This window comes from Tyto alba, unplaced genomic scaffold (assembly GCF_018691265.1).
Source record: "Tyto alba isolate M040663 unplaced genomic scaffold, T.alba_DEE_v4.0 Super-Scaffold_42, whole genome shotgun sequence".
NCBI classification, from domain to species: domain Eukaryota; kingdom Metazoa; phylum Chordata; class Aves; order Strigiformes; family Tytonidae; genus Tyto; species Tyto alba.
This window is the reverse complement of record NW_024881318.1, coordinates 25,381,382-25,408,786: the sequence shown is the minus strand read 5'-3', so window position 1 is coordinate 25,408,786 and position 27,405 is coordinate 25,381,382. Positions and strand designations below refer to the sequence as shown.

The window sequence follows — 27,405 nt, the reverse complement described above, 5'->3', positions numbered from 1 at the left end:
ACTTTGGTATTTCACATTTCATATACTTAAGATCGATCTATTAATTTGCAAAATTAAAATATGCAAGAAACAGATGCACATCTACTGGTGACAATTCCTTGCCCTTCTGATTAATGCATATCTCTTTCTTAAAAAACAAAACCCCATAAACTACCATATTAGTAGCATTTGATCATTTCAAAGAAAATGGAGCCAAGTAATCAAGATCATTCCCTTTGTGCAACAGGCAGTCAAGCTACTGCACCTGTTGCACACTTGCCCCTGTGCCCCATTTGAGCCTAATCAATTCTATTACAAAAGCATCATCTTCAGCACTGGAAATGCCAGAATAGAAACAATACTAGGAAACAGAAACTATGACCCCTTCAAAGTAGAAGTGTCAGCAAAGGATTTTAAAGCAGTTTACATCTGCTTTTTAAACATATATGTACTTTTACTGGAACAGCCACTTGGAAGACTCAAAGAAGGTGGTATATGATATTTATTTCTTCTCAGCAAGGACAAGTGCCTTGAGAATGACTGGCACAGCCACCTTTCTCCTCCAGGAACAGAGAGATCTCCATTAGAACAAAGCATAATCTGAAGTCACACTGAAGACTGCTTCAATTAAATAGTTGCTTTTATGGAATAGTTAAGATAGGCAAAGCACTTCAGTGCTGTTCGTTCCTCGATAAGCACCCCAAGGAAAAGTATGCAGTTGGATCCAAGTTGCAATTTTATTCATAAAAACCATTCTTTAATGCATTCTGTTTTTTCTGTTCAGTCTTCTGAAAAAGATGCTTTCTATGGGTGCTGCATTTCTTGGAGAACAGAATGTTTCATTTTGCTCTAATTCATTCTATTACTGAATTAAACTTTGATGTATCGGTCTTGACAAGTGCTTCACGCTGATTGTATTGTGTATGATAGTATAATCACTCCCCATGCATTTCACACTAGCTGGCTGATTAATGCAAGAGACTACCTGCAGCACTGATGGCAAGAGGGAATCATTGCCCTTCTGCACACTAAACTCTAAATAGGTATTAGAGGGAATGGAGGTGTAACCCAGGGAGAAAAAAAAAACTCATTCCTTCAGTTTCCCTTTCTCTCTTGCTGCATACTGCTGTTCATAGGGTAAAGGCACACGTACATATGGCTGAAAGAAAACAGGTATTTGTATATTGAGATTCTATTCTAGGCTATCATCAACTACATGCTCTGATCATTGTGTGTCAAAAACTCTTATCTTCCTACGTTTTCAACTTTTAGCACAATGGAAAAAGGAACTAAGCACTTCTGTCAGTTTACGTGAACCCATTGTTCTGGGTTATGCTTGTTTGAGTTTGTTTCAAAAACTGCTGCATCTTTACAGACACTCTGCCATTTGACAACAGGGTTTCATATAGGAACATACATTTACTTGAAAGCTACAGTTTACAGTATCATAGCCTAATACTACAGCCTCCCTAAGAGAACACTTAGGATCTGTCACATACTCACCAGATGCCCCTCTATGCACCTACAGTACCCTATAGCAATGCAGGGGCTATTTAGTCTACAAAGCAAAGTAAAAGGATAAAGCACCTGCAAATGAATCTCACTGATTAACTACCCTAATATTCACAAAACCATTCATTTGTTCACAATCAACTGAAAGTATAACCATTGCTAATACTAGAACAAGGAGTACAAAAATAGTCCTTTGAGTATTTTAATGTGATTCTTCACAATTTTAAGTGCAAATATTTACAGCTAGGTGGTTAACAAAAAGTGTGACCCTGCCCAAAACAGAGATCAGGTATTTTATCAAATCTTTTAACTGGTTATACACTCAGCAGTCACAGTCCGTTTACAGAGACTTTGACGATTTTCAAATTAAAAGTTAACAGGACTACTATCTATAAATACACTAACCTACCTCTATATAAGTTTCTTATTGAGATGAACGAATTCCTCTCAGTTCATTTTTTAGGAAGATGTAAAACTAGAAAGTTTGATAAGTTTGTCAAACAAAAAAAGATTTTCATAAAAGAAAGAGATGAAAATACTTCTTATTTTTTAAAGAAGTGGAGCAAGTGCAAACAATCCCTTGCATAGTGTGAAGTTCAGAAGAAAGTATGATTGCCACAACTATGCTCACAGAATGTAAATAACCCACTGGAACTACCCAGAACACCACATTCTGATTATCTAGTCTGAATTCCTTCCTACTCTTAAGATTTCCTGAATTACTTTCAACAATTGCTTTTGGACTGGAAGACAAGTTTTTACAAAACCAGCATACTTCAATTAAGATTGCTAATGTAAGAATCTAGCACAGGTCCTGATTACTTGATCTACTGCCTGGCTACCACAACTCAAAATTCTAAGATTATTTCTAGTTTTCTAGTTAAATTTGTCCAGCTCCAACTACAATTTTCAGCTGCCTTTTGTTTGATTGGAAGAAGTGTCTTCCCTACTCATTTTTTAGTCTAAATAGTCTACATCTTAAATCATGAAGCATTTCCTTTGTCTTGCTTTGACAGACTAGAGCAGACTGAGATTCTTACACTTCTCACTTTAAACTATTTTTGCAATTTTTCAGTTATTTTACCAATATCCATCCAAGACAGAAAAATAGAAGATATCACAAGGTTAGATTGCTAGATTACTTGTTAGATCACAGTAAAACTCAGAAATCAGTGAACAATCAGTAATTCCTCTCCACACACCTATTAACTCCTTTCTAGCTCTGAAACCTACTAGAAGTGATATTAGAAAATTAAATGGCAGCTTAAAGTTACTGAAGTATTAAAGAGTGAGAGGAAGAAGAAAACCAGCTTGGGATCATAGTAAAACTCTGCCCTTCATGTTGGCAGTCACAATTCCACAGTTAGGGCCACAATGAGTTTTGTATCAGCTCCAGTACAGAACAATTTTTTAAGGACATTTATAAGTAAATCAGTTCGACAGCTTAGGTAAAAGTACTTTCTATCCAACCGAACTAAATGGAAACCTAAACATTAGGGCATTAAAAATAAGCGCCTCAAGGTATGCTTATAGACCAAAGTTAATTACTTTCACCCTTATTCCTCAAATCTAATAAGTGTCATAGGAAAGAACATCATCTTTGAAAATAGCTCCCACTTATTGTCATACTCTGGCCTCATACACTCTCATTTCAAGTATCATTATGGCACATGCCAATAATGCAGGAGGAAGGAAATCTTCCTCAGCGAAGATGGACAGAACCATCTTCACAGAACTGCAGCCTGGCTTAATTCCTGGGAAAATGAAGGTTACAGCAACAACTGAGAAAATTCTTTAAGTTGTCATCCATAACTCAGGCCTTAGATCAGCAAACTGTCTTGTGATGCTAACTCAGAAGTACTGTTAATTTAGTACCTCAAATAGGACAAATCATTCAAATATACTGACATATATTAACAGCTTATTCTGTGAAAGAGCAGATGTAACCTTAAGTGCATGAACTGAAGACACATGTGTTTTATAACTGTATAGCAACCACACCATGGTAGATAAGACTAAACAAATCAAAAGAGAAGTATTATCAAATAAACAAAGACAGCCTACTGGATATGATACAGTTGAAGATACAAATATGTCTAATATATCACTCTACCTAGGACTCCCATGATGAAAGACCAATGATGCAAAGCATGGTGTATCCCACCTCCTTTGAAACACAGGTCTTCCTACAACTTCCTCTTCAAGGTCAGAAATGTACTATGTGCAACTGATTAATCTAAATTCAGAAATTTGAAGTCGGCTTTATTTTCTACAGGTACTCTCTTTAGCTTTAAGGCAGAACATGATGTAATTAGAACCTGGGGTACTCAAAGAAACCATGAAAATATGTGTATAAGCTTAGCACTGAAATTTGAAACTTACAGCCTTGATGTACCATTTTTGAAATACCATAAAATACAGGGAAAACTGAGTATTTCCACTGCACAGTTGATCCTAAAAAGGGATTGTATGAAGTATGCAGCTCCAGAAAAATGGTATTAGAGCACAAAAATAGTCATGAATGCTTAACTTTAGCAATTCTTTTTCACAGCAGCACTGAAGTAGTCATCCAATCTGGCAACAGGAAGGAATTTCTCTAGGGGCATGCTGGCAACAACCCTAGCTGCTTTTGTCCTTTTTTTCCCTCCACTTAAGTACTAAGCAGAGATAATTTGTTTAGAACAGCTGGCATGACCCATTCATACAAGTTTGCATCCCTAATTGCAAAGGAAAGGAATGCTTGAGATAGAAATATAGATGGAGAATAGCTTCATTTAGTTAATGTTAAAAGAATCTACTACCTTGTTATTTTCTACAGATTAATATAAACATCAGAAAAATTCAGAGTGGTTACCAAATTAAAAAAAAAGGCATTATTTAACACTCAATCATTAGCTTGCTCATGGCAAAATGGTAATTATATCTCTCAATTAATCTGTAATGATTCCCTGCCCAAACTCAACATTTAGAATTAAGTTTTAGATAAGGCGCAACGTGTTACTAATAAAAATTTAGGCATGATCCTTCATGAAATATATTGTACTATTTCTCTATGTGACATGACCTTATAAAGGGATATTTTAGTTTTAAATTTTAACACAAAAATGTATCACTGTCATACAGAAAGTGGCCAAAACATCAGCAAATGTGAACGCAAAGTAGACCACCAGGCTGTTCCAACATTTAAAAAGCAGCCCACAACAAGGCGAAGCGTTATTGAAAAACTACTAAAACTGCTAAGAGCAAAGGCATGTTATTCTGCTCAGGAAATACCTTTATGACAACAAGCCATTTCATATGCATAACAGAAAGGATTTTAAGGATGTGACCCAGCTAAGCTTTATCCCATGAATAAGGCTCAAGGCAATATTGTGAGAAGTTACTACACTTAAAAATTTTAGATACCAACAAGTGGTTGAGGTAGACAGGAGAAGTTTATGCATTAAAATGTGGAGACTATCCAACTGGAAGTACAGAATAGCTTTTAAGTTCTCCATAATGTCAGAAAATAAGAGGACCAGAGACCAGGATCAGCATGATGTAAACCCAGAACACATTCACTAATTTAATCCACTGCTCTGCCTTGCAAGAGCTCTTTGAACAAACCCTCTTCCCCATGACACAGCCATCATATTTTTGTTTCACAAGAAACTAATCCTTGATTTAAGAAAACCAGCTCTCCTGCCCCTTAAACAGTTCTTGAATATCAAAATGGAGGAAAACAACTAGACATGTTTGTTTTGAAACATGCAAATTATTTGAAGTTTCTTTACCACAAAGGCAAGCAAGAGGATATAAAGATACTGAAAATGGTAGTTCACAAAAAAAAATAATCTGATCCTGTAATCTATATGTTGACAAGCTGTTGGGCTCCATCACTCCACCAAGCATTAGATACTTGTCTTAGATTCTTCTACTTGACTGCTTTCATCAGATTAAGCATCTGGGATTTAATTTAACAGTTTCAGCTTTATTAAGCTGTCACAAGAGCAGCCCCACTTTGATAACAGTAGCTGCTCCAATTATGGCTTGGTTTAGGGTTGACAAGTATAATGATTCATTCATGGCACATGAGAAGAAATAAAAGGTTGTTTTGCATTACAGCTTTAAAAATGTGGGCACTTTTTTCATTTAATTTGTCACTTAGCTTTTGCTAAGAGGACACTTAAATTGCAGTAAAAGGCAAATGGGGCTTTTAGTTTAAATGTAATCCCCATATTTAAATGATCTGTAATGGCGCAGTGTTCGAGTGGGAACACTATTGTTTCACAGTGGGCCCTGATGGTGACATGTGACATTTGCATTCAGGTCCTGTATTATCCATGTGGCTAAAGGCCTTCCAATTTCATTTCACAGCCAGAAGCCTGCAGAAAACACCAATTAACTTGCAGATCCCATTTGCTGACAAAACTCAGCCTCTTCCTGATATCTGGCATCTGGCAATGCTCAACATTTCATTCCAAAGCAGAGTCTCGTAGCCATCATGATCCTTGGGCTGGGGCATGAAGTCAAATTTTCCCTTTTTTTAAAGGAAATTTTTTCACTTTTGTAGAGAACAAGCAACTTTTACTTAATTTTTCATGGATGAATATTAATGAATTACTGCTGCAGTAAGACTGCATGGTTCATTTTTTCCCTCTAGACTACAAAGAAGGTTAACTAACCTTTGCTTCCAATCAGAGATCTCAGCTCAACAGGCATCAGCAGGTATTCATTGTGCATTTCCACATCCCCCCATTTTACCAATACAATTTAATTAGGCAAGCCAAGGGGCATCAGATAATTAAGCATTCTGATACAGCAAAGTCTTCAACCATCATCACAAAGAGTTAAACATCTGAAGATCAGCATGTGAAATTTACCTACCAAGACACCATTTAAATAGCAACAACCTGAAAAATTCCAACTCTGCTCTAAAATCTGGAAAGCGCATTCATGAATTACTGTGGCGAGTTGGAAGTGTTCACCAGTCCATCACTGAAGTTGCATCTAAATTCGTTTAATATGAGAAGTATGCGAGCAAGCCTTATAAGCTTTGACCTATACTCTTGATCTTTCCAATACTATACCTTTGGAGTTCAGTAAGTAGCATTTAGCTCAATGCATTCTTTGATGTACAACAGGGGAATCTGATGAGCATAATTATATTATTTCTCCTGATCTAAAGGCTTTAAAAAACTAGCTAGTTACGTGTAATGTTATCTCTTTAGCTTGAGGCTTTTGAATCATAAATTGCTTACAGAATCGGGACTCTTAAAAAATAGTCAGGTTCATACTTAGACGTGAAGTATTTGTGGGTTTTGGTGGGGGGTGGGGTTTGTTGGTTTTGTCTTGTTTTCAAATCAGCACCTCAAAACATTCAAACCCAATATGACTTCTACTGAAGTCAACAATTTACCATAAACTTTAGCAGGAACTCTGATCAGAGCCCAGGGTGACCTTCCAGTATGCTTGCAATGCCCAATGCCAGTCAGGAAGCATCAGTTAAGTTGTAATGAAAGGCTCAGGTGACCCCGTCAAGAGCAAAAGTGAAGTTATTTAAGTATGCTTAAAACCTGTGCCAAGATGGAACTGACAAAGTGGTCATATACCTAGCAGTTGGCAGAGAGAATACCAGGGCATCCAAGCAAGCCTTTATTAAGCAGAGTCTATATTTACATACTTTATGTCCTAATATTCTCTGTAACTACAGTATTAAATTGCTAGCTACCTGTGAAATAAATGAGAGCACAGATAAAACAATTTTTTTGAAGACATACATATATGCCACTCTCAGATTCCTCTGAACAGATAATACAAAAATTTAAGTATGAAAAGGCCTGTCTCAATCCCTTTATTGGTATTTTAGTTCTCTGACATCCTAGAAGATGACAAGACAGGAAGCCAACATTATTTTAGAACATAATGATAACATCACCCCCCCTTAAATTCAATGTCTGAGTTCTCTGGCACAGATCATATGCTACCAGGGCCATCCTGCTCTTCTTTCTGCAGCCTGCTATTCAAACTCTTGTTTCCCTTAAAACGTCTGTCAACTTCTGCACATTCACTTTTTTGAGAGATACACATTTCACCTGGAAAAACAGTTGTGTTTAATTTGAGTGAAACAAGGCAAAATCCTAGCAAAGCCATTGCAGCAGCTTCTAAGTTTCACACAAGGTAGGAGTCTAGCTGGAAAAATTCATCCAATTAACTGTAATTTTGAGGGAATTTGCTAAGTGCCAGAGGAAGGAATCCTACTGATGTGGAGAAGAAATGAACAGTTTAGCAACATAAAAACAAGCTGGAGGTGGAAGAATCAAGTTCTACCCTTAACCTATTGCACACCTGAAGTGATTGAAATGTATTTGCAATTGAAAACACAGTACACCATAGATTTTTATACTGTTAGCAGAGGCAGAGCAGTTCAGGACTAAACAACAGAGTTTGCTTCAGATTGCAAATACAGCAGCTGAGGTAGTGGGGCGGCTGGAGGTTGCACTGTGGCTTTTTGGGAGTGGTGCCTATAATTCTGATAAAACAGGGGTGAACTAACCAATTCAATTAATCTAAAATATTGCTTATTCGATGTTGCAGGCAGAGAGATTCCACCTCCTCTACCTTCTGAAGGTGCTGTCAAGAAAATGATGTTAATATGAAACTGATGAAACAAGAAGAGCCACCAAGAAAATTTAACAAAACCTGTGATGTTTATTGGCAGCATGCGGTAAGACTGCTACAGGTAACAGACGGAGAACACATTTCTGCCTCTCCCACCACCTACGAGCTCAACCCACATAAGCAATGAAGCATAAGACCCTCCAGTTTTCAGTATGGCTGTGTACATGTCCAGCTAAGCATGTGCCCTGCTTGGCAAAAAACATTATTCCCCAATAAGCAAAGGATTCGTAAAAATGGCATACTGAAAGGGTTATTACACTTGAAGACAAGTAGTTATGCCTACACTCTGACAGTTTTGCCTGCTGTAATATTAAGGCTTTCTACCACATAAATCTACAATCTCAACTAGCTAACTAGAACTTTATTTGCCTAATGTTTCATTTAGAGTGAACATAATTGATGCTAAACAGGTTATATCCAGTCTTAGCCCCACCAGTCAACATCCAATAAATCATGGTCATCTTTAACAGTGGAAAACTTAAGTTTTGCTTTTGAAGCTTCCTTTCTAAATGAAGCATGCTATTTGTGCTTGGATTTAATTTAACTTGATTTTGGACCTTCAAAATATATCAAGAGCACTGTGGTCTTTGGCTCTCTTCTCGGCAGTGTTTACATAATGTCCCATAGGGCATCATATGTCAGGTTTTTTTGTTTGTTTGTTATTTAATATTTATTTATTTCTGTGTTCCATGCCACATAGTCAGGCATAGCAATACTGAGCAGAACACATCTTTTAAGACTCCTTTAAGTCTAGACTTGAAATGTCTTCCCAGATTGAGTGAGAGCACAGATAACTACTCCAAGTTCTGTGATTCCATTCCACCAAGCAAGGTGATTCCAATTAGGCTGTGTGTCTTCAGCTTGCTTTGAGAAAGCCTCCAAGACAGCATCTAAAACCTTACTACAGCTAGGATTAGTGTGCATATACCTTTTCTCATACACTCAGTGAATTATCTTTTAGAGAAACAAATTAGATTTACCACTGTATTTTAAATAATTTGGGTTGTCTTTTATCTTTTAAATAGTTACACACAAACTGGTTAGTAGTTTGTTCCAGTACCAGTACCTTACACATAGGAAAGCAATGCTTGTGCACACTTAATGTTCTTTCCACTCACCTACCCACCTTTAAAATACTGGTGACATTTACATTCAAGTTACTTTGAATTTGCCTGCCCTATCACAAATTCCTATAGTTTGAGAACTTCTGAAGCAAGTAATTCAAAACTGTATTAGCGAGTTTCTGGGACACTTTAGAGCAAGTGTCCTCAGACCTTACCAGTTTCAATATTCCTTTCCCATTTCAGCCTGTGTTTCTCTCTCCATTGTACAACTACGCCCTGTACCTGGTCACAACTGACCTTTCCTGTAAAGCAGTGTTAATTGTTTTATCCCTCTGTTATTTGATCTCCCTTCCTGCTCAGTAATGGAGTTCTACTTTCCTTTGTTGCTATCTTATACTCTTAATGAATCTTCTCTTTTTGCCTTCTATTTGTATCTAGTTGTGAACCAATTTTTTCCTTAACCTTTCCAGTTTAGCACTAGTGGCTTATATACTTACCATCAGCTGTGTAGCTACGTTTTCACTTTTTGCTTTATTTTTTTTAGATCCTCAGGTACTTACAATCTGTTGCAATCACGTTTGTTTCATACCATGCTTCCTCTTCTCCAACTGCAATTGTCTCACAATGTAGATCAGAAATCCCATTTCGTCCAACCTTAACTGAACAAGCAAAACTGCAGAAAACTCTAGCCTGATTTTCCTAGTACCACAAAAAAGTTTCTCTCCACCCCAAATATGTAACTGTTTCTTCATTATACATATGAACACCTAAATGATTTTGAAGTCTGTGCATTTACCCAGTTCATCCCAGAGCTGCCTATACTTGTCAGTCATTGCAGTTCCTTGTTGTCTCCAAAGTGACAGACGAGGGTCAGCCATGAACTGTTCTGTTATCAATGTCAACATGCGAGCTCCATTTGAATCTCTCATCTTTAGCATCTCTCGCACCTAGAAAATGAGTCTTTTAATACAAACTTGAAAAAGAAACAAAGAAATCACAGTACAGGCAATATGCTGCAGTGTTAAATATTCCACTTCTGTAAAGTAAGTAATTTATATATATGTGGTGTGAAATTTTTTACATGAAAAAAATAGTCTGCTTTCCCAATTTTAAATTTTTGGTTTCACTATTCCATTGAAATTCTTCATAAACACTTCTTCCACAAGTAATCCACAAGTGTATTATACAAACTGCTGCAAGATTAAATTTTTATGAGTGGGAGGCTGGAATTAAGAGACCAGCAAAGCTGCAGACAGTTGAAATGTTACTTCAGATCCTTACACCAATCTGAAGACACATCAAATTGAGGTCCATTGCTATACAGCTCATTATTAAGTTGCCATCATGTCCCCCAGGCTTTGTCTTGTTTTAGTAGAAGAAGACTTGGAGCAAGATGCAAACAAGCACAGATTAGCTTGGGGAATGGGGGATAGAAAAAAGGGAAGGTTTAGAGTACTCAACACACCTTTGCAAAGAGCAGATTGAGCTGCTTTCCTGATCCATGGTATCCACCCTGGGAGAGGAAGAGTTTAACCTGTTCTTGGACCTGTTCCTCATCCAAATGCCAGCAGTTTTCATCATCTATGCTAGCACCCGCTGTTGGGTCAGGTGCACCTGCAAACAGCAAGAAAATAAATTATTATGTTCTATAGAAAGACAAGAGGTTCATGGGTCCATTGGAAAGGACTACTGCAGAAGTTTTTGGATTTGTGTTTTGTCCTGTTTTGGATGTCTTGACTTTAATCTAAACATTCTTTAAAATACTTAAATTTCTCCTCAATAGTCTTAAGCACTTAGAAATTACAGCCTATGAAAAGGAATTTAAATAAATATATTATAACAAAACATTAAAATCAAGGTGAGTTTTTTTCCTCCCATCTCAGCAGCTATACTGGAATGCTTTCACAAGGAAAGTTAGACTTTGCCATAGCATTTCTACAACTGTGATGTTAAAACCACTCTCCCCAAAACACCTGTGTATTTCCTGTACCTTCAGCAATCTTGCTCAGGTTTAAGTGACTGCTAGTGAGCGCTGCTATTGATGAACATGAGGAAAATCATCACCTCCGTGCCTCTGAGCTGTGATGGCTCTGCAAAGCTAAACAAAGAGTAAAAAAAATCCCCAAAGAAATCCAAAGTCTTAAAGCACTAAAGACATTACCATCATAAATAAGAGTTACAGCTTTGTAAAACTATGGTGCTTCCAGAGGAACATTTTTACATAGGCAATGTCATCATCAGAGTCAATTCAGAGCAACTCTACCCAAATCAGCCTAGTGTGAACTGAAGTGACTAGATTTACATCAGGCAGTGGTTTGGGCACAGGTTGCTCTAACAACTTTTGCATTTGAGATCAATGATTTTCCACCAGTGGCCTCTTCAAAAGGCTGACAAAATTAACTACAAGTTCTTGTACCATCTAGCAATCCATACTTTTCTGAAGAAGACTTCACTGCCAATGGATATTTTTTACAAGATATTCAAACTGAAAAGGCTGAAAAGCAGTTACTTAAGACTCTCAGGGCAACAACTCAAGGCAGTGTATCACCATACCAGATGTAAGGTATATTTTGAGCATGCCCAAGACTCAAGTTAACTTGACATTTTGTTTTTGGGCTTATCACAACTGTGTAATCTCTATCTCTGCTAGGTTTTGACTAGATGTTACAATTTAATTACATTATACAATTTATCACTTTTAAATCCAAGTCCATGTCACCTCTGTAGCAAAAAAAGAGAAAGGATATGGGCAGGAAAACTATAGTCAGATTAGTAAAAACTTGCATTTTCAAAGAAGTTCTGAGAACTTGAAAAGCAAAAATAGCTACAAGTCTTCAGATGTATAGGAATTAAATATTGCTTCTGTTAAATCAAGCCTTCATTTCCTAATTGCAGCTCTGCCATGTAGGTGAAGCTTTTAAGCAGTTGCAGGGAATGCTGGAATCTTTATTCAATGAAAACACAACTGGAAGATTTAAAGGGTTAGAGGGTTGTCTTGTCTAGTAGTTGTTGAGAGTGTAAAAACATAATCTTCCAGCTTGGCACCTTTCTAAACTGCCTCCAACTTCAGAGCCTACAGGTGGGAACACTGCACTGCTGTATACACACACACAAAAACTTAGATTAATTAGAAATATTGTCTTTGAAGATGTGAATAAACTCTTCTGCCTGCCACAGGAACCACAGTAGTGTCTCAGAAGACAGGAATCAAGTATAAGACAGTACAAAAATCAAGGAATGAAAAACCTCCTCTTCTCTCAGTGCTTCCATGTTTAGTATGTTAGTTTTAAGGGCCTTGCAATTCAGTCAGCTACACGAAACACATACTGCTAAGTCTTCAGTTGCAAAGAATGAGATAAAAAGGGAAATCAAGCCACACATGAACAAGCAGTGCAGCTGTTGTACAGACCCAGGTTTGTAGTATCACCTTGCAAATAGTTTAAATGTTTCATTGGTCTAAAACAAAGACCTGTGAAAAGGAACTGTATAAAAGCACCATTATACAAAATACACTTATATTTATCCCTCACTGCAATGGGGATTTATCTTTAAATGCTCTTGGTATGGCTACTTTTAAAGTGAATTAAAAATAGCCCAGGATTCCTCAGCTAGGCTTTTCTATTTAGGGAAAAAAAACAAGAATTCCTTCCATAACTGTCTATATTTTATCAAAAGCTCATCGGTCAGTTTGTGCTAGAAGGCTCAAGTGAAATTCAAGCTACTGCAGATTCTTTAACAGGGTTCCAACACAGGAAGGTGGGCGCCTGCTGCCCTGGGCCAGCAGCACTGCTCCCACCAAGGCCTCTTGTCCCAGCATGATCCCAAATATTCCCCAGGGCTCAGCATCACTATACTTACACCAGTGTTATTTTCATGCCAGTAGGCTAGAAGACTGTAAAAGCTGAAGACCCCAAGACAAGGAACTGAGCAGTACAATGCTGTTCAGTGCAGTACTACAGATGCATCTCACTCAGACCAATCCTTCCTTACAAGATCTTATATAGGCTACACTCAGTATGATCAACTTTTTTAACTGGGATGTAAAAAGACATTTCAGCATACATGTAACTGTCACCAGCTACAGTTGTAATTCACTGATCTTTCAACACTGCTGGCAGCCTTCAGCAATAGCCATGGACATGCCAACAAGGCATGGAGATGGCATGTTCAATCAGGCACAAGCCCAAACCACCCTCCCACCATGGCAGCAGACAGGCTTCCTAGCAGCACCACTGGGGAAGACAGCTTCCACTGCCCACATCACTCTTGTTTTGGGGTCGAGACACAACCATCTCCATGTCTCTCAAACAGGCACTTTGCAAGATCACTATGTTCTCTTGCAGTCAGGTGAATGATGATTGATTCCTCTCCCACTCAAACACAGATCACTCTTGGGCAACAGATGGGATTTTTACACTGCCACTTTTCTTCTGAAGATAGAGAACTGGGTGAGTAGACAAGGAACTATCTGAAAAAGCAACAGTGGGGAGCTGCAAGATGAAGCCTTATCAATAGCCAGCAGGAAGGCTCACACTCAACACCAGGCAGAGCTGAAGGTTCAACCCAAAGGTGATGGATGTTCTCAGGGTGCAACACAGCCCTGAATAGGCACTGCAAGGCTTCAGCAGATGGATGGTTTGGCGGTGGAGAAGATCATGGGCAGCCCTAAATTTAACCTCTGCAGCACAGTGGTACCAAGACCAAATCCTGTACCCCATTTGTAAACTGGGAATAAGTATTACTTACATTCTTTAGAGGGCTGTCAGGAGGATAAATTAATTCACATTTGAATTATGAAAGTGAAAAGCACTGTATAATTATAGTGAATATTAAAACATGTAATTAAACTGTGTTTATAAACACTAACATATGAATCTTTCTCCCTCCAATCGCTGGCTTTAACTTCTGTTGTGACTGGTCTTTGAAATACGTTTTACGTCATGTACTTAACAGTTTAGTACAATGAAGTATTTATACTCAGTGTACAGACATAGCCATACGTACTTAATCATGCCCTTTTACTAAAATTACTAAATTGCAGTCAAAGCAGGAATATTCTGCACAACTGTTTGTAACACTGAATATCTCAATAAAATCTGAGAATAGCATAGCAGTCTTTTATATCTACGGTCACAGAGGCTACCTTTTAAATATAATCAACTCCCAAGTTCTAAGAAGCATAAGTATTTAAAAAAATAAACACTTTGATCATTTACATAGCAATTTTAAGATCAACTGCTTTCAAAATGAGCAATCGCATTCAAGAACTGGCATTGTATATACAGAATTTAACCCTGAAAAGTAGAAACAACGCAAAGAACATTGGGTAAAATAGGCTAAGAATTGCCTATATTGCAAACTACTCAGGTACAGATCAACAGTGAAATTCGGTTAAAACAACAGAAAGTAGTTGTTAAGGTAAACTGCTTCCCTGATCCTCATTTCTTAAGTATCTCAAGAATTGTTTTAATCTTCACGTGAAACCATGCCAAATTACTCACTCATAGCCATACTGAAACTTTTTTGAAGTTTGTTTTATAAAAATCTTATTTAAGTATACAAATGAACTGTAGATCAGTTAAATTTTATTAAATGTCATCCCATGGCAATATTAAGGAGAAGATGATATGGAAAAATGATTACAAATATAAAACATGACTTACTGAGTACTATGCAAAGATTGAATGGTCTCAGCTAGAAATCAGTACTATTGTACACTGACTCACAACAGAATAGTAATTGATTTTATGAACTCAGTGTGCTCACAATTATTCTAAACAGTAATTACATAAACCCAAAGATCATAAAATTAATGACTCAAATATTATTATGCTTTTGATTTCCCAAATGATTCGAAGTTTAGACATAAGTCACTTCATCTTGTACTTAATTTCAGAACTCTTGAGTAGAATATAACACCTGTTTAGCAGCACAAAGCAAAGAAAAACAGCAACTGCTGTGAAGCAGCCAGTGCTAACTGCAGAAAACAAAGACAGGACAGGCTACGCTGAGTTGCTAAGGAAAGTTAATGAACTCCCAACAAGTTTTTAACTTCCAAAGAATTATTTCGCTTCCACCTGCACATACAACTAAATGCATAAGCTTATCTGCTGACAATAACATCTCCTGCTAAAATCCAGGCCTCAGAAACTTTATATAGCAATAAGTTTCAAAGTCTACTTGTATGATAAAGAACTCCTTTATCAGTACAGACTAGCATGCATTGTTTTAATTTATTTTTGCTTTCTATGTATCAAAACAAAATCTCACTCCTTTCTACATAAGCTTTACTGCTTAACGTATCTGAAAAAACCTTTAATAAAAATGTAAATTTCATAAATTATTTATGTTACTTTACAGCTATCCATCTTTCATTTTATATCATACTACTTATTTACTTTTACTTGGGTTTCTGAAACTTCTCTAGTTTTGGGAAGGAAGTAATAACAAGACTAGCCAAATCTGGCTTATTAAACAATTCTCATACTAAGCACTGGAGCACTTCACTTTCATCCCTTTTGAAAGGAAACTCACCTGCCACTTCCCACATACTACTTTGGCAACTAGTCTCTTAATCAGTTTTGCCAGTTCAAGCAGGACCATATGAAAGATTCCATATTTTTTTTAATAATGTATCATCTTTACCATGAAATATTCCCTTTCCTAGTAGATTGGCAATACTTTGTATTCTGTTTTTCAGTCTGTCCTGGGTTTGAGTGAGTGGTGGGGCTTTTTGGTGGCAGGGGAGGGGGCTATCGGGGCGGCCCCCTGTGAGAAGCTTCTTGAAGCTCCCCCAGCTCCAAGCCAGCTCCACTTCTGTTTGGAAAATTGAGCCAATCAGCTGCACCTCTGCGATAACGTATTTAAGAAGGGACGTGGTGACGGGCAGTTGGACTTGTGAGGACAAGTTGCTACAGCTGCGTGAACACCAAGGTCAGTGGAGGAATGGAGGAAGAAAGGAGGGGGGAGGTGTGCCGGAGCAGAGACCCCCCTGTATCCTGTGGGGAGACGGCAGGGCGACCCCCCCGACACCCATGAAGATCTACGGTGGAGCAGACATTGATTAATGGCCTGTGGCTTCTGCATGGCTGATCAAAGTTCTGTGCCCAAAGAAGGCCGGGGTCTCGTGGGAAAAGGCAGCCCCGCTGCTGTAATTCAGCACTGGGAGGATTGCAGCATGCGGGGGAGTCCCACGCCGGAGCAGCTCGGGAAGGGCTGCAGCCATGGGAGGGAATCCAGTTGGAGGAAGTTAGTGACCCATGACAGAGCAGTGTGGGGAACGCTGTGGGTCCTGTGGAAGGAACTCATGTTGGAGAAAGTTTGTGGAGGACTGTCTCCTGTGAGAGGGGGACCACGATGGAGCAGGGGGAACAAGTTCCAGAAGCTCTCCCCACTGAAGATGGAAGAAGCCGCAGCACTGACTGCACCCCCCCATTCCCTGCCCCTGCACCACTGGGGGAAGAGGCAGATATTGGGAGCAGAACTGAGCCCGGGAAGAAGGGAGGGGTGGGGGGAAGGTGTTCTCAAGATGTGGCAGTGCTTCTCACTGTCCTACTCTGTTATGTGTTGTTAGTGTCTGTAATAAATGTATGTTCTTTTTTTTCTTCCCCTAACGAGTCTGCCTTTTGCTCGTGCCCATAAAGGGTGATTTTTCCCCACCCCAGTCCTATCTCGTACCCCAAGCCTGGCTCTCTGTCCCTTCTTATTGCAGGAAGGGAAGGGAGAAAGAGTGGCTGTGTGGTGGTTGGCTGCTGACCAGGCTCAAACCACAACACAGCCCTACTGTACCCTACAGTTTTCCACTAAAATCCTCATCATTTGAGTCAAATACACTAAGTTCATATTAACACATATTCATCTATATCTCTAGATTGTCCTTTGGAACTCACAATATATAGAAACAGCACAAGATACTCTGAAGTCTTCTTTCAAAGCAACTTTCTTGATAGATATTTCTTTCTTGAATGACTCCACCAGCACTCATAATATGCATTACAGATTAATGTTTGCTGAAGATGTACCTAGATCTGCCTGGACAAATACAGAAACTACTACCTTGGTACCTCTGCTTCTCAGAAGACAAATGTACTTAAAATGCTTTCTCGCAGGTCATCCCTCTTAAATTTGAGTTCATCTGCATGTGGTCCATCTGCATGGCGAGTGACTCACAATACGAGTCAGATAATCAGAAAAAGGGAGAAAGTCTGGAGAAATCCTTGTAGTTCTAAGAGCAGACATTGCAACAGGAGCACTGAACCCTCAGGAAAGGAACAGTACAGCTTATAAGGTAAAAATGGAATCGGTTTGCTAGACTGTCCTTATACCAGTAAAAGGCAGACCCTTTTCCGCTGTGCACATAATAACAAATCAGTGCTAATATGCGATTAATATGCAAACAGACCTTCTTTCCCCTTCCCCCCCTGCCCATCTTGCAGTTACTTTCCTATTTCCAGTCAAATACTCAGGAACATAGTTTGACCATCGAACCAATTTAAGTGAAAGTTTCGTACCTAAGAAAAGACAGATCCAAGATGACAAACCCCTCTTATCCATCACCCTGACTGTTCTCTTCCCAGCCTTACATACCTGCTAGCTTCTTTTGTTACAGTGGTACAAAAATTAACAGGGAGGAAAAAAGCCTCAGCTAAGCAGGATCCAAATCTACATACAGCTTCCTGAGTCAGCATCCCTGAACAGAAACCCAATGTGAAGCCAGCAGTCATGCAGCACAGAGATCAGGGTATCAGTATGAATACCAACAGTCATCTTCAGTAAATATTAGACACCACAGATCTCCAGTTTTGAAATCATCAGAAACACGTACAGCTGTAGCAGTGTCACATGAGAAAATCAGAACATGACAAATCTTCTCAAACATAAAAGAGGTGGTTTTGTGCTCTAAAAACACACAAAACCCTCTTGTAATGCAATCACCACCAAGTGGAAATTAGCACAGCAAATACAGAAGAGAATTCCGAATAAATCACTCTGCTCTCCTGAAGACAGCATCTCCTTATTTTATCCTCACTGAAGCACAGTCATGAAGCAAGAAAGGATACTGCATCATTTATATCCACCAAGGAACTCAAATTTTGAAATTTGTCATTTCAAAACCTATGTCAACAGCATAGTGACTTTACTAGTTCCCCCAGTAATCTCCTTCACAAGGAAGGTGAATGATGGAATTTTGAGCAAATGAACAATTATGCAATTCACCTTTTGTGAAAGGAAAATACTGCAGAGCTGTTCCATCTCCTTAGCCAGCTCATAGGCAAGTCAACAAGACCACTGTGATCTGAGCTATTCAAAGTCCCCCATCATTCTTATGTATAAATAAATAGTAGTCAAGAGTTCATTTCTTTTGCCTATCACTGGAAATATATGAAAACTTAACTATAGGCACCATGAGAGAAAAAAGCATTTAAGAATTAAGTTTTTATATAAACAACCCTGAAATTAATCCACCTCTATGTAACACTGAAAACAACTTCCTCATTCAACTCCTGATTCAGGACCCTCCTTTGATCAAAGTTGTTCCTGGTGGTTTTGTGCCAGGTCTCCTCTTACTTCTATAAGATAAGGAGTTTTTTCAGTTTTTCCTCTTACTTACCTGTGCCTTCAAGCAGTGTTAAACATAATTCCTCTTCAAACACTGGTTTAGTTAGTTTAAACTGTTCAAAGCAAGACAGGTCTAAAAGTTCTGTATTACAAACTGAACATCTGCAGCACAAGAGATATGACAGAGCGAATGGTGATCTTATGTTCACCAGCCTATGCTATTAGAAACAGAGATACATTTCTTTGGGTTAACTTTATTATTTTTAATGTAAGGAATTTGATTTAAGATCAAAATAACAGAATTACAAAGTGAATCCGAGAAGAAAGCTTACTTGCTATATAATCAGAGGAACTTACTTTTTCCATAAAAGAATCTTGTAATTTTTTTAATATTGTAAACATACAAAGACAAAAAAAAAAAAAAAAAAAAGACCATGGTTTTATGGGATTCTGAGAGAAAAAGCAGGAGACTACAGATCTTCTTTTGTAACTCATCTTTCTTTGGTAACAGCAGTTTATTTTCTTATGCTGCCTGGACTTTCTACTTCAGTTTTTCGTATTTTATTAAGAAATATCGACAGACAATAAAGATATACAGCAATCTCATTTACCACCAGGAAAAGAGCAACAAGTGTAAGAAACATTTTAGTTCTGTGGTCATTTTTAAACTACTCTACTCAAATCCATTGTGAAATTTCATAATTTATCATCAACTTAGTTTTTTGTTTCCTATTCTTTACTATTTGGGGTGTGATATAAAACACCAAATATCCGTCTTTAAATACTAATGAGTAATGAGATATTTTGACAATAAGAAAATAGCTGACAAAGATCAACATGTCTGTGATTAGTATAATTACAGACTTAATGTTGATCAAGTTTAAGCACACTGCAACAGCTTGTCATTTCTCTTACATTAGCCATAGTATAGCTAATACAGCCATATATAGCCATTATCCATCCTCCTTTCCCACCCCTGTCTTCCTCTTTTCTAATTACCCTTGACTGTTTGAATCTTCTATGCCACTCATACTCACCATAATCCTTCCTTCCCCTTAATTCCTTATGTTCAGGCTATTTCCAACTCATGTGATACAAGCCTTCAGCTTACAACATCTGAGCATCTTCCTCTATTGCTTAATGTCCTGCATCTGCTTAAGCTCTCTTTTCACTGTCACCAGGCACTTCTGCCCATCGCCTTCTCATTACGTTTTATAACAACTACAGCAATCGCCTTGCCTCCAGCCACATCCCCAAAAGCCATGTAAGTGCACTGCTCCTGAAATTCACCTTGAAGCATGGCCTGTCTGGGCCTGCCAGGGTCACTGGACTGTAAGGAGAAGGACTAGGCTGCACATGAGTCCTGTTATTGGAAAGACTGTTCTTTTGTTCTGTCTACACTCTAACACACATGTGGTTTTCTTTCTCTAATATTAAGATTCTAGTTTGTGTTCATATTGCAAATTCCTTGCAATAGTGGTCACCCCTCTTAAAAGTTTAACACACAAGAACTGTTCCTGTCACTGAGCAAACAAAAAAGATTTTTTTAGATATTTGGGTACCTTCTCTAAAGTGAGCACAGCTGTAAGCATAAGGGCAGCTTAAAGGGGAAAAAGGACTTTTCTATCAGGTGGCCTTACAGGAACACAGGATTCTAATACTAGTTGAGCCACCTCAAACCTACAATTAGCCTCTTTCAGTTCATCAGAGTCCATAGAAGAGCCACCTCAGAAGCCTCAAGTCACAGCCTGCACCCTCTAACAAACACAGGATGTTCAGTACAAAAAATAGAGCCATGAAAACTATTTGCAGCAAAAAGAGCAGGAGAGATCGAGACCTTTGATGATGTTGTAGGCTGCTGCAGCACTAACAGGAAAAATGAAATTGAAATACAGGTTCTATATTTCTCCTGACTTCATACAGAAACCAAACCCCAAAGAATAATAAAAATAATTTTAATGAATGAAGAAACATAGTAACACTTACTTCTATGCTTTGTCATTAAAACAAAATGACACAATCAAAATGTCCTAAGATTAGTTCAAAAAAACAAAGTAACAAAAAGATGCCATTAGCAGGTTGACAAGATAGTTCCTTTAAACAATGTGGCTATACAAAAAACACCACCACTCAGTTTTTCATAGCTGGAAAGTATAAGTGTGAAGCAGATCAGGCCACATATTAACAATGCTAGATTAGCATCAAGATCATTGCTTATGTATAATTCTCTGTTTTCCAGAAAGCTTTGCTTTCTAAACATCTTAAAGCAAAGGTTCAGTAACAGAATCCTCTTTAGTAAACACCACAGAATCACAGAATAATTCAGGCTGGAAAGGGCATCTGCAGGTCATACTTCTAAATGCCACAAAAAAAAAAAGCTCAAAATCGAAAAGGGAAAGAAGCAAAAGGAAGACAAGTATCAAACTCACCATGGACTTGATTGATTTCTGAGTTCTGAGAAAGAATTTCATCTGCTAATTTTTGAGCAGTTGGCAAAACTTCTGTGTGGTGCACTGTGATCAAATACTGTACAAATTTTTGTAGTTGGTCTCTGTTCATTTGAAAGAGTGTCTCTGAAATGGGAAGATGCAGTTTGACCTGATCTGGCTTGCGGATCCGGTATAAAGAGAGTGCCACAACATGGGCACAGTAAAATATGTCCTTGTTTCCACAGCTACAGGTCACTGAGGTAATCTTGCAACGATCAAAGCTGATAGCTACATTGCAAACAGTTTCTGGCTCCGATTGCATTGCAGGCTCTGTCACTGTGCCACTCAAGTGGAAACCTGTGCGGGGGAAAAAAAAAAAAAAAACAAAAACAAAAAAACAACTTAATAATGGAAGTAAATCATTATCAATAACCTTTTGTTAATAAAGTAGAAGTCATCTTCTATTTCTGAGGAATTATATACCTTAAATAGCTTGCTTTGATTACAAATATCATTAACCCTTTTCTTGTGTACATATGCTTTTAATCTCCAATAAAATCAAAAGGAGAGTAAAAAGTTAATTCACAAGCCCTCTTTGCTATTCCATGACAATATTCATAAAAATTTGATCGTAAGAAAAACATTTACTTGGTAAATGATAGCTGCAGAATCAGAGCTGCATCCAGTTAAGACCAATGTGAAACTCCCAGTACCTCAGCAAGTTGGCAGCAATTTTCCAAACACCAAGGAGCCTGCAGCACCTACCAGCAAATTTAACCATCTCTCAATAAGTAAGAGGGAAGTAGTGCACTCTAGTGGCATGAACCCAGGTCCTAGACTCAACTCTGCCACTGACTCACAAGTCATTTAAACTCTTTGCTTTCACCTCTCCCACCACTGAGCTCATGCTGAAGCTCACCTTGCCCCAAGCAATCCAGTAGAATGTTTATGTTTGTGTAGCTCTCTGGGGATGGAAACTGCTGCTGTGACCAATATGCACAATACCAGATTTATAACACAGAATGAGACAGGCAGGTATTGTTTCAGAAGTCTGCATTATAGTCCTATTTTCCATTCAGCACAGTAAAGCAAAAGGCAAAAGAGCCAGATTTTCTTCTTTTGTAAGAATGTATGCCATATCACATAAAAGATGTCTGTTCCAGCAAAGATGTCACTAGTTGACAGAGCACCCTGTTGAATCAAAGTCTCAAGCTCTGAAGAGAAGATCTAAACCCACCTCCATTTGCTCAACATGAAGGCCCGGTTTTGGCTCTCAATATTTTACCACGGAACAGCTGAATTTAGGGGTTTCGTTTGGATTTTACAGAAGCATGTTATTAATTTTGGCTCAAGCATTAAGCCAGAGGCATAGATACAACACAATACAACCAAATTTCATGTGCCATACTAGTATTAAACTTAAGCAGACAATATATATAAAATCTGGGATGGACACCAGGTAAGGTGTTATATCTATTTATAATGGAAATAATATAAACTCGCACTCCCTCAAAGTTCAAAACTGATTTATTACTCTTGAAATACCAGAAAAGTGGATTTTAGGAAGCAGTATCACATGAAAATTAGGTGGGGGGGAAAAAAAAAAAATGTATACATACACAGAGCTCTCGTCCAAAATGTTGTATCTCTAATTGTTTTAAAAAACCTCTTTGAGTTACAGGAAAGAGAGGAAAATCTTTCATTTTTTCCATTCATTTACACTGTAGATTTCAGAGCAGGTTGTGCAGTCAGCATCACTGTTTGGATTACATTCAACTCCAGTGCTCTGATACTCTACCTTGAAGGTCATGTGCACAGTCACCTCGACTTTGCAAGAGGAAGTTTACCAGTTAAAGTAGTTAAAAGTCAAGGCTGAAGACGCAGTAAGCTGTGAAGTGAACAGAGAAAGGGGGTGGGGTGAGGGTGGACAAAGAATCCCAGGCACAGGCAGTATTCGTGCTCTTGTCTCCACACAACGCTTGTACAGAGAAGGCAAGTGAAACTGCCCATCACATCATGCGCTCCTCCCTCTGCCTTTCCATTTGGGTTTTAAGCAGTCACACACACTCCTGTAAGCATATTCTCTTAAGAAGAGAGGCTTTGTTAAAACTTAGCCAGCTCTACCTATTTCAGGTAAATTCCCAGTAAGTGAAAGCTGGATTGGTGGTCCCAGAGAAACTGCATGGAAGATTTTTCTTTTTAGTATCATTTTCATATGAAGCATACATAAAACTGTCCCATCTATTAAACTGAGGAAAAGCCTAACACCTGTAACACTGAAAGGGCCTGATCCCACTCCTTCCTACTCTCAGTGAGTATTTGAACTGCTATTAATTCCAATAGAAAAAGGCTTAATGAAAGATTTTCTATTAAACCAATAAAGAAACACAAATACCCAACCAGCTATTCTGACAATATTAACACTTTCAATTTGGCAATATATAATTCAAGCATTCAAAAAAGTTTAAAGTTTTCTAGGAAAGATGAATGTCTCCAGAAATGTTTAGAATTTACAGCAGACATGCCTCTAAGTCCCTGTACTGTTCAGACACAAATGCAGCTCACAGCTTCCCCTCCCTCTCCACTGAGATTTTCTGAGAATTCACGTTACAAGCAGCAAGAATTATAAACACAGATCCTGGTCTAAACAATGACAGCACTAATACAGCCATGTTACCTAACATACCCCTCTTAAATTACAGGAGGCTTAAACAAAAACATCAGCTGCCTTTTCAGGCTAAAATGTAGAAGCTCTGCATTAACTATGCTGCAATGAGGTACTATGCCTGGTAATTATGAAACATTATTTTCCTCCTCTTCTTCTGTTTATGTTTTTAAAGAAAGGAATTGTTGTTAGTAAATATGACCTTTAAAAAGGTTTCCATGCACCAGAGAAAACAATTCAGGAAATTTCAGCTCAGAAGCCCTGGTAGGGCTGTTACAATTTAATCTACCAGACATCAAATGACACCTTCTCCACTACCCACAGCACTGCAGAGTGCTCAACAGTGAGGGCTACCCCCCTCCTGCAGACATAGACTTAATCTTTTTTAACCTAACCCTCTAATATTCTCCAAATAAAGTATGAAAAGTTAGTAGCAGGTAAAAAACAGACACACTGTGCTTTGCTTGAAAGCTTTCACTGGCAGTAATTTGTAGCCTGCTGAGAAGAGAGATGTTATGTGCTCCAGGAAGAAATCAAAAGGAATCACCTGCACAGGGACTCAAAGATAATGACATTTCACAAAGAGATCCAAAGGAGCAGAAAAAAAGTCTCTTCAGCTATAAGCTGCAAGCCCTCACTCCAAATAGGTATTTCCCTTCAAAAGGGAAAATTCCTCTTTTATTCAAATTTACAAACTTTTGCTGGAAATATTTATCCATTCCAAAACCCCCAAGAACACTAATGTTTCACTTTTAAACTAAAAAGCTCATTCTTTATTATCTAAAGACAACAAAAGAGTTGGAGGCAGAAAAGCATGTGTTCACTACAGAAACTATTTATAGAAGCAGGCTTGTTTCACCTTTTCCCTTCAGCTGCGGCAGTTTGAAATGTTTTACTGTTTTCAAACCAGCACGTGACCAGTAATTCAAGCTCTGCTGACATTTTCAATGCGCAGAGGCTTTGCATGCTGCAAAAATGCGTTTAGAAAAGCAGTTGGAGCATTAAGACAATGTATCAGATGAAGCTCTTTTACAAAGTGATTTTGCTTCTGTTGAATACTCACCTCAAACACACCACAAAATTATTTAGCAGCCAAAAAATAGCGTTTTCAGCTGCAGTACTTTTGGAAAGGGACTGTGCCAAACTGCCATCAGGAGGAAAGCATTAAGAAGTCAGTGAATTTTACAAAGCAATTTTTGCCAAAATCTGTTTGACAGCATCCAATCCATTAACTAAAGACATTCTGGGACTGTAAAGATTCCTGATAAATGAAAATTCACATTACTACAATGCAGTATTTGCCATCACAGGTATAGACGCATGTCAAAAAAAAAAACAAACAAAAAAAAAAAACAAAAACCCCAGCAACAACAAAAAACCCACAAAACTACTTTAAAATAAAACAAAAGAAACTTCAAACTGTAAGGCACTAAAGAGAAGAAATGACAGTGGCATGCAGAGAAGCAGCAGCAGGTCAGCTTTTAGCTACTCAAGTCAAAAACAAATTTTGAAATCATGAGTTCTACTAATCCAATGGGCTAAGAAAAATTACTGTACTGAACAAGCATCAATGACATCTCACGAGCTTACTTCATTTCTGCTGTCACCTGGTGTTACAAAGCATCTTCCTCAATATACCTAAGTCCAGAGAAGTATTTTTAAAAGATACAGACCAAAACAAACAAAAACTATCAGAACAACAAACCATGTAAAATCCAGGGGTGGTGAGCAGAATTATGATGAGATTGTATGTTGTTGTGGTTCAAGGAAATAAAACAGGAGTACAGTATAGTAATTAAATCTAAAATTTTAAGGCTATTGTTTACTTTTCTCTCTGCAAGTTAGAATTCAGAATTCTAAGATGTTCCTGTAGACAGAGGAAAAAAATAAAGAAAAAGCTTTTCATTCAAGGGGAGCCACATAAACTTGTGATTCAGTCAGAGCAAGATATTATGGAGTGACCTTTATCTGAAAAAATAATTCTCAAACTTTTTAGCTGCATATTGGAAAATACCAATAACATGACAGCAAAACACATACATTACCTGTTTAAAAAACAGCAGGCTATTCTTATGAGCATACGGTAATAGCACTTCAACAAAATGTATTAAAAAATGCAAACCTGCATTGCATATATTAAAAATATATTTGTGCTGTCAAGAATTCCGGTGGTAAAAAAAAAAAAAAAAAAAACACACACCACCACCACTTTTAGTTCACACTTGCAGTTGAAAACTTTGGTTGAAATGCAACCCATACATCACCACTGATTATTGTTTATCCATTACAGAAAATATAAAAATGTCAGAACTGGATTATAGAAATACCCTAAAGCTTAAAAAATGGTGCTTTTGAATAGCTTTCTGACATGTACCTTTTGAGAACACAACACACGTCTCATCCACTACACACACATTACCCTAAAATTAGGAAATATGCTACCAACTGTACTTGGAAGGTGGATGTGTTCATTCATATTGATTCACTGACCCTTTTTCCAAATAGTCTAACAAGAACCATATATATACGCCTAGTCAGGAACACATGAGCAGTTCTACATTCACAGAAGTAGAGACCAGCAGATGAGATTACTTATAGAGAAAATAAAATGGAAAAGCTTGTTCTTGGAGCTGAGTCGTCTTCAGCATGCAAGACCTATGTGGGTAACCTCCCCCTACATAACGTTTGTAATCAGAATCATATCCTCCATCTTTAACAGTCATTTAAATCAACTTGCAGGCCTACCAGCTAAGATTTATTCAGACTACCATATTACTTGGCAAATACATAATCACTGTGTAAAGTGAAAAACAGCTCTGCTTCATCTTGCCTACCAAACAACAAGAAGTGCTTATGGAAAGTAGTTTCCAACTATGCCCATTGGCTATTTTTCCATAACTCAGATCAGTGGTTGCATGTTTTTTTTCTTAAGACAAACAAAAGTCTAAACCATGTTAACCTCATTCAAATTTTGCCTTTTAAGAAGTGGTTTTCCTTTAAGATGTCAAAGCAGTATCCTACATTCAATTCTCTCTGAACTTCGGAATGCTCTAAAGACAGATGAACACCACACTTCAAAATTATTATAAAGACAAAACTTTGCATGCCACCACTCAGCCTGAAGCAAATGTTAACAGACTAATTATAAACCAGAGAAAACATTGATTTAAAATGGAAAATACTTACCCATAGTACCTTAAACATGCCAGTACAAAGGTAATGAGGAGTGGAAAAAAAACAAAACAAAACACAAACTTACAAGAGCAGCACATAAGATGTTTATTGTATGTAATGAATGCACTGGGTATAGAAGAGCTTATGCTTTGAGAGCACTGCCACCTAGAATAAAATTAGCATTACCACTGAACCCAAAATCTAACAGAGAACCCATAACAAACAACATCCTGGATTCCACGACTCCTTTTCATAAAGACAGTCATCAGGATTTTATTTTTTGGGACTTTTGCAAGAGAGAGACTGGACGTAGCATTAAATAACTATGCACACACTTCATTGACAACTTGGAAGTTCACTACTG

The 27,405-nt window shown here is 37.9% G+C and overlaps 1 protein-coding gene across 2 annotated transcripts in view; it reads right to left on the bottom strand.

Annotated features, from left to right (window-relative positions):
• The window catches only part of ZSWIM6 (zinc finger SWIM-type containing 6), a 111,519-nt gene that overhangs the window by 28,652 nt on the left and 55,462 nt on the right, over window positions 1–27,405 (bottom strand). For both annotated transcript variants that reach the window (XM_042804764.1, XM_042804765.1), the window contains exons 2-4: window positions 21,203–21,559; window positions 10,681–10,829; window positions 10,012–10,162 (exon numbers count right to left, since the gene is read on the bottom strand). In XM_042804764.1, the coding sequence (XP_042660698.1) occupies window positions 10,012–10,162; window positions 10,681–10,829; window positions 21,203–21,559 (657 nt within the window). The remainder of the gene's footprint in view (window positions 1–10,011; window positions 10,163–10,680; window positions 10,830–21,202; window positions 21,560–27,405) is intronic.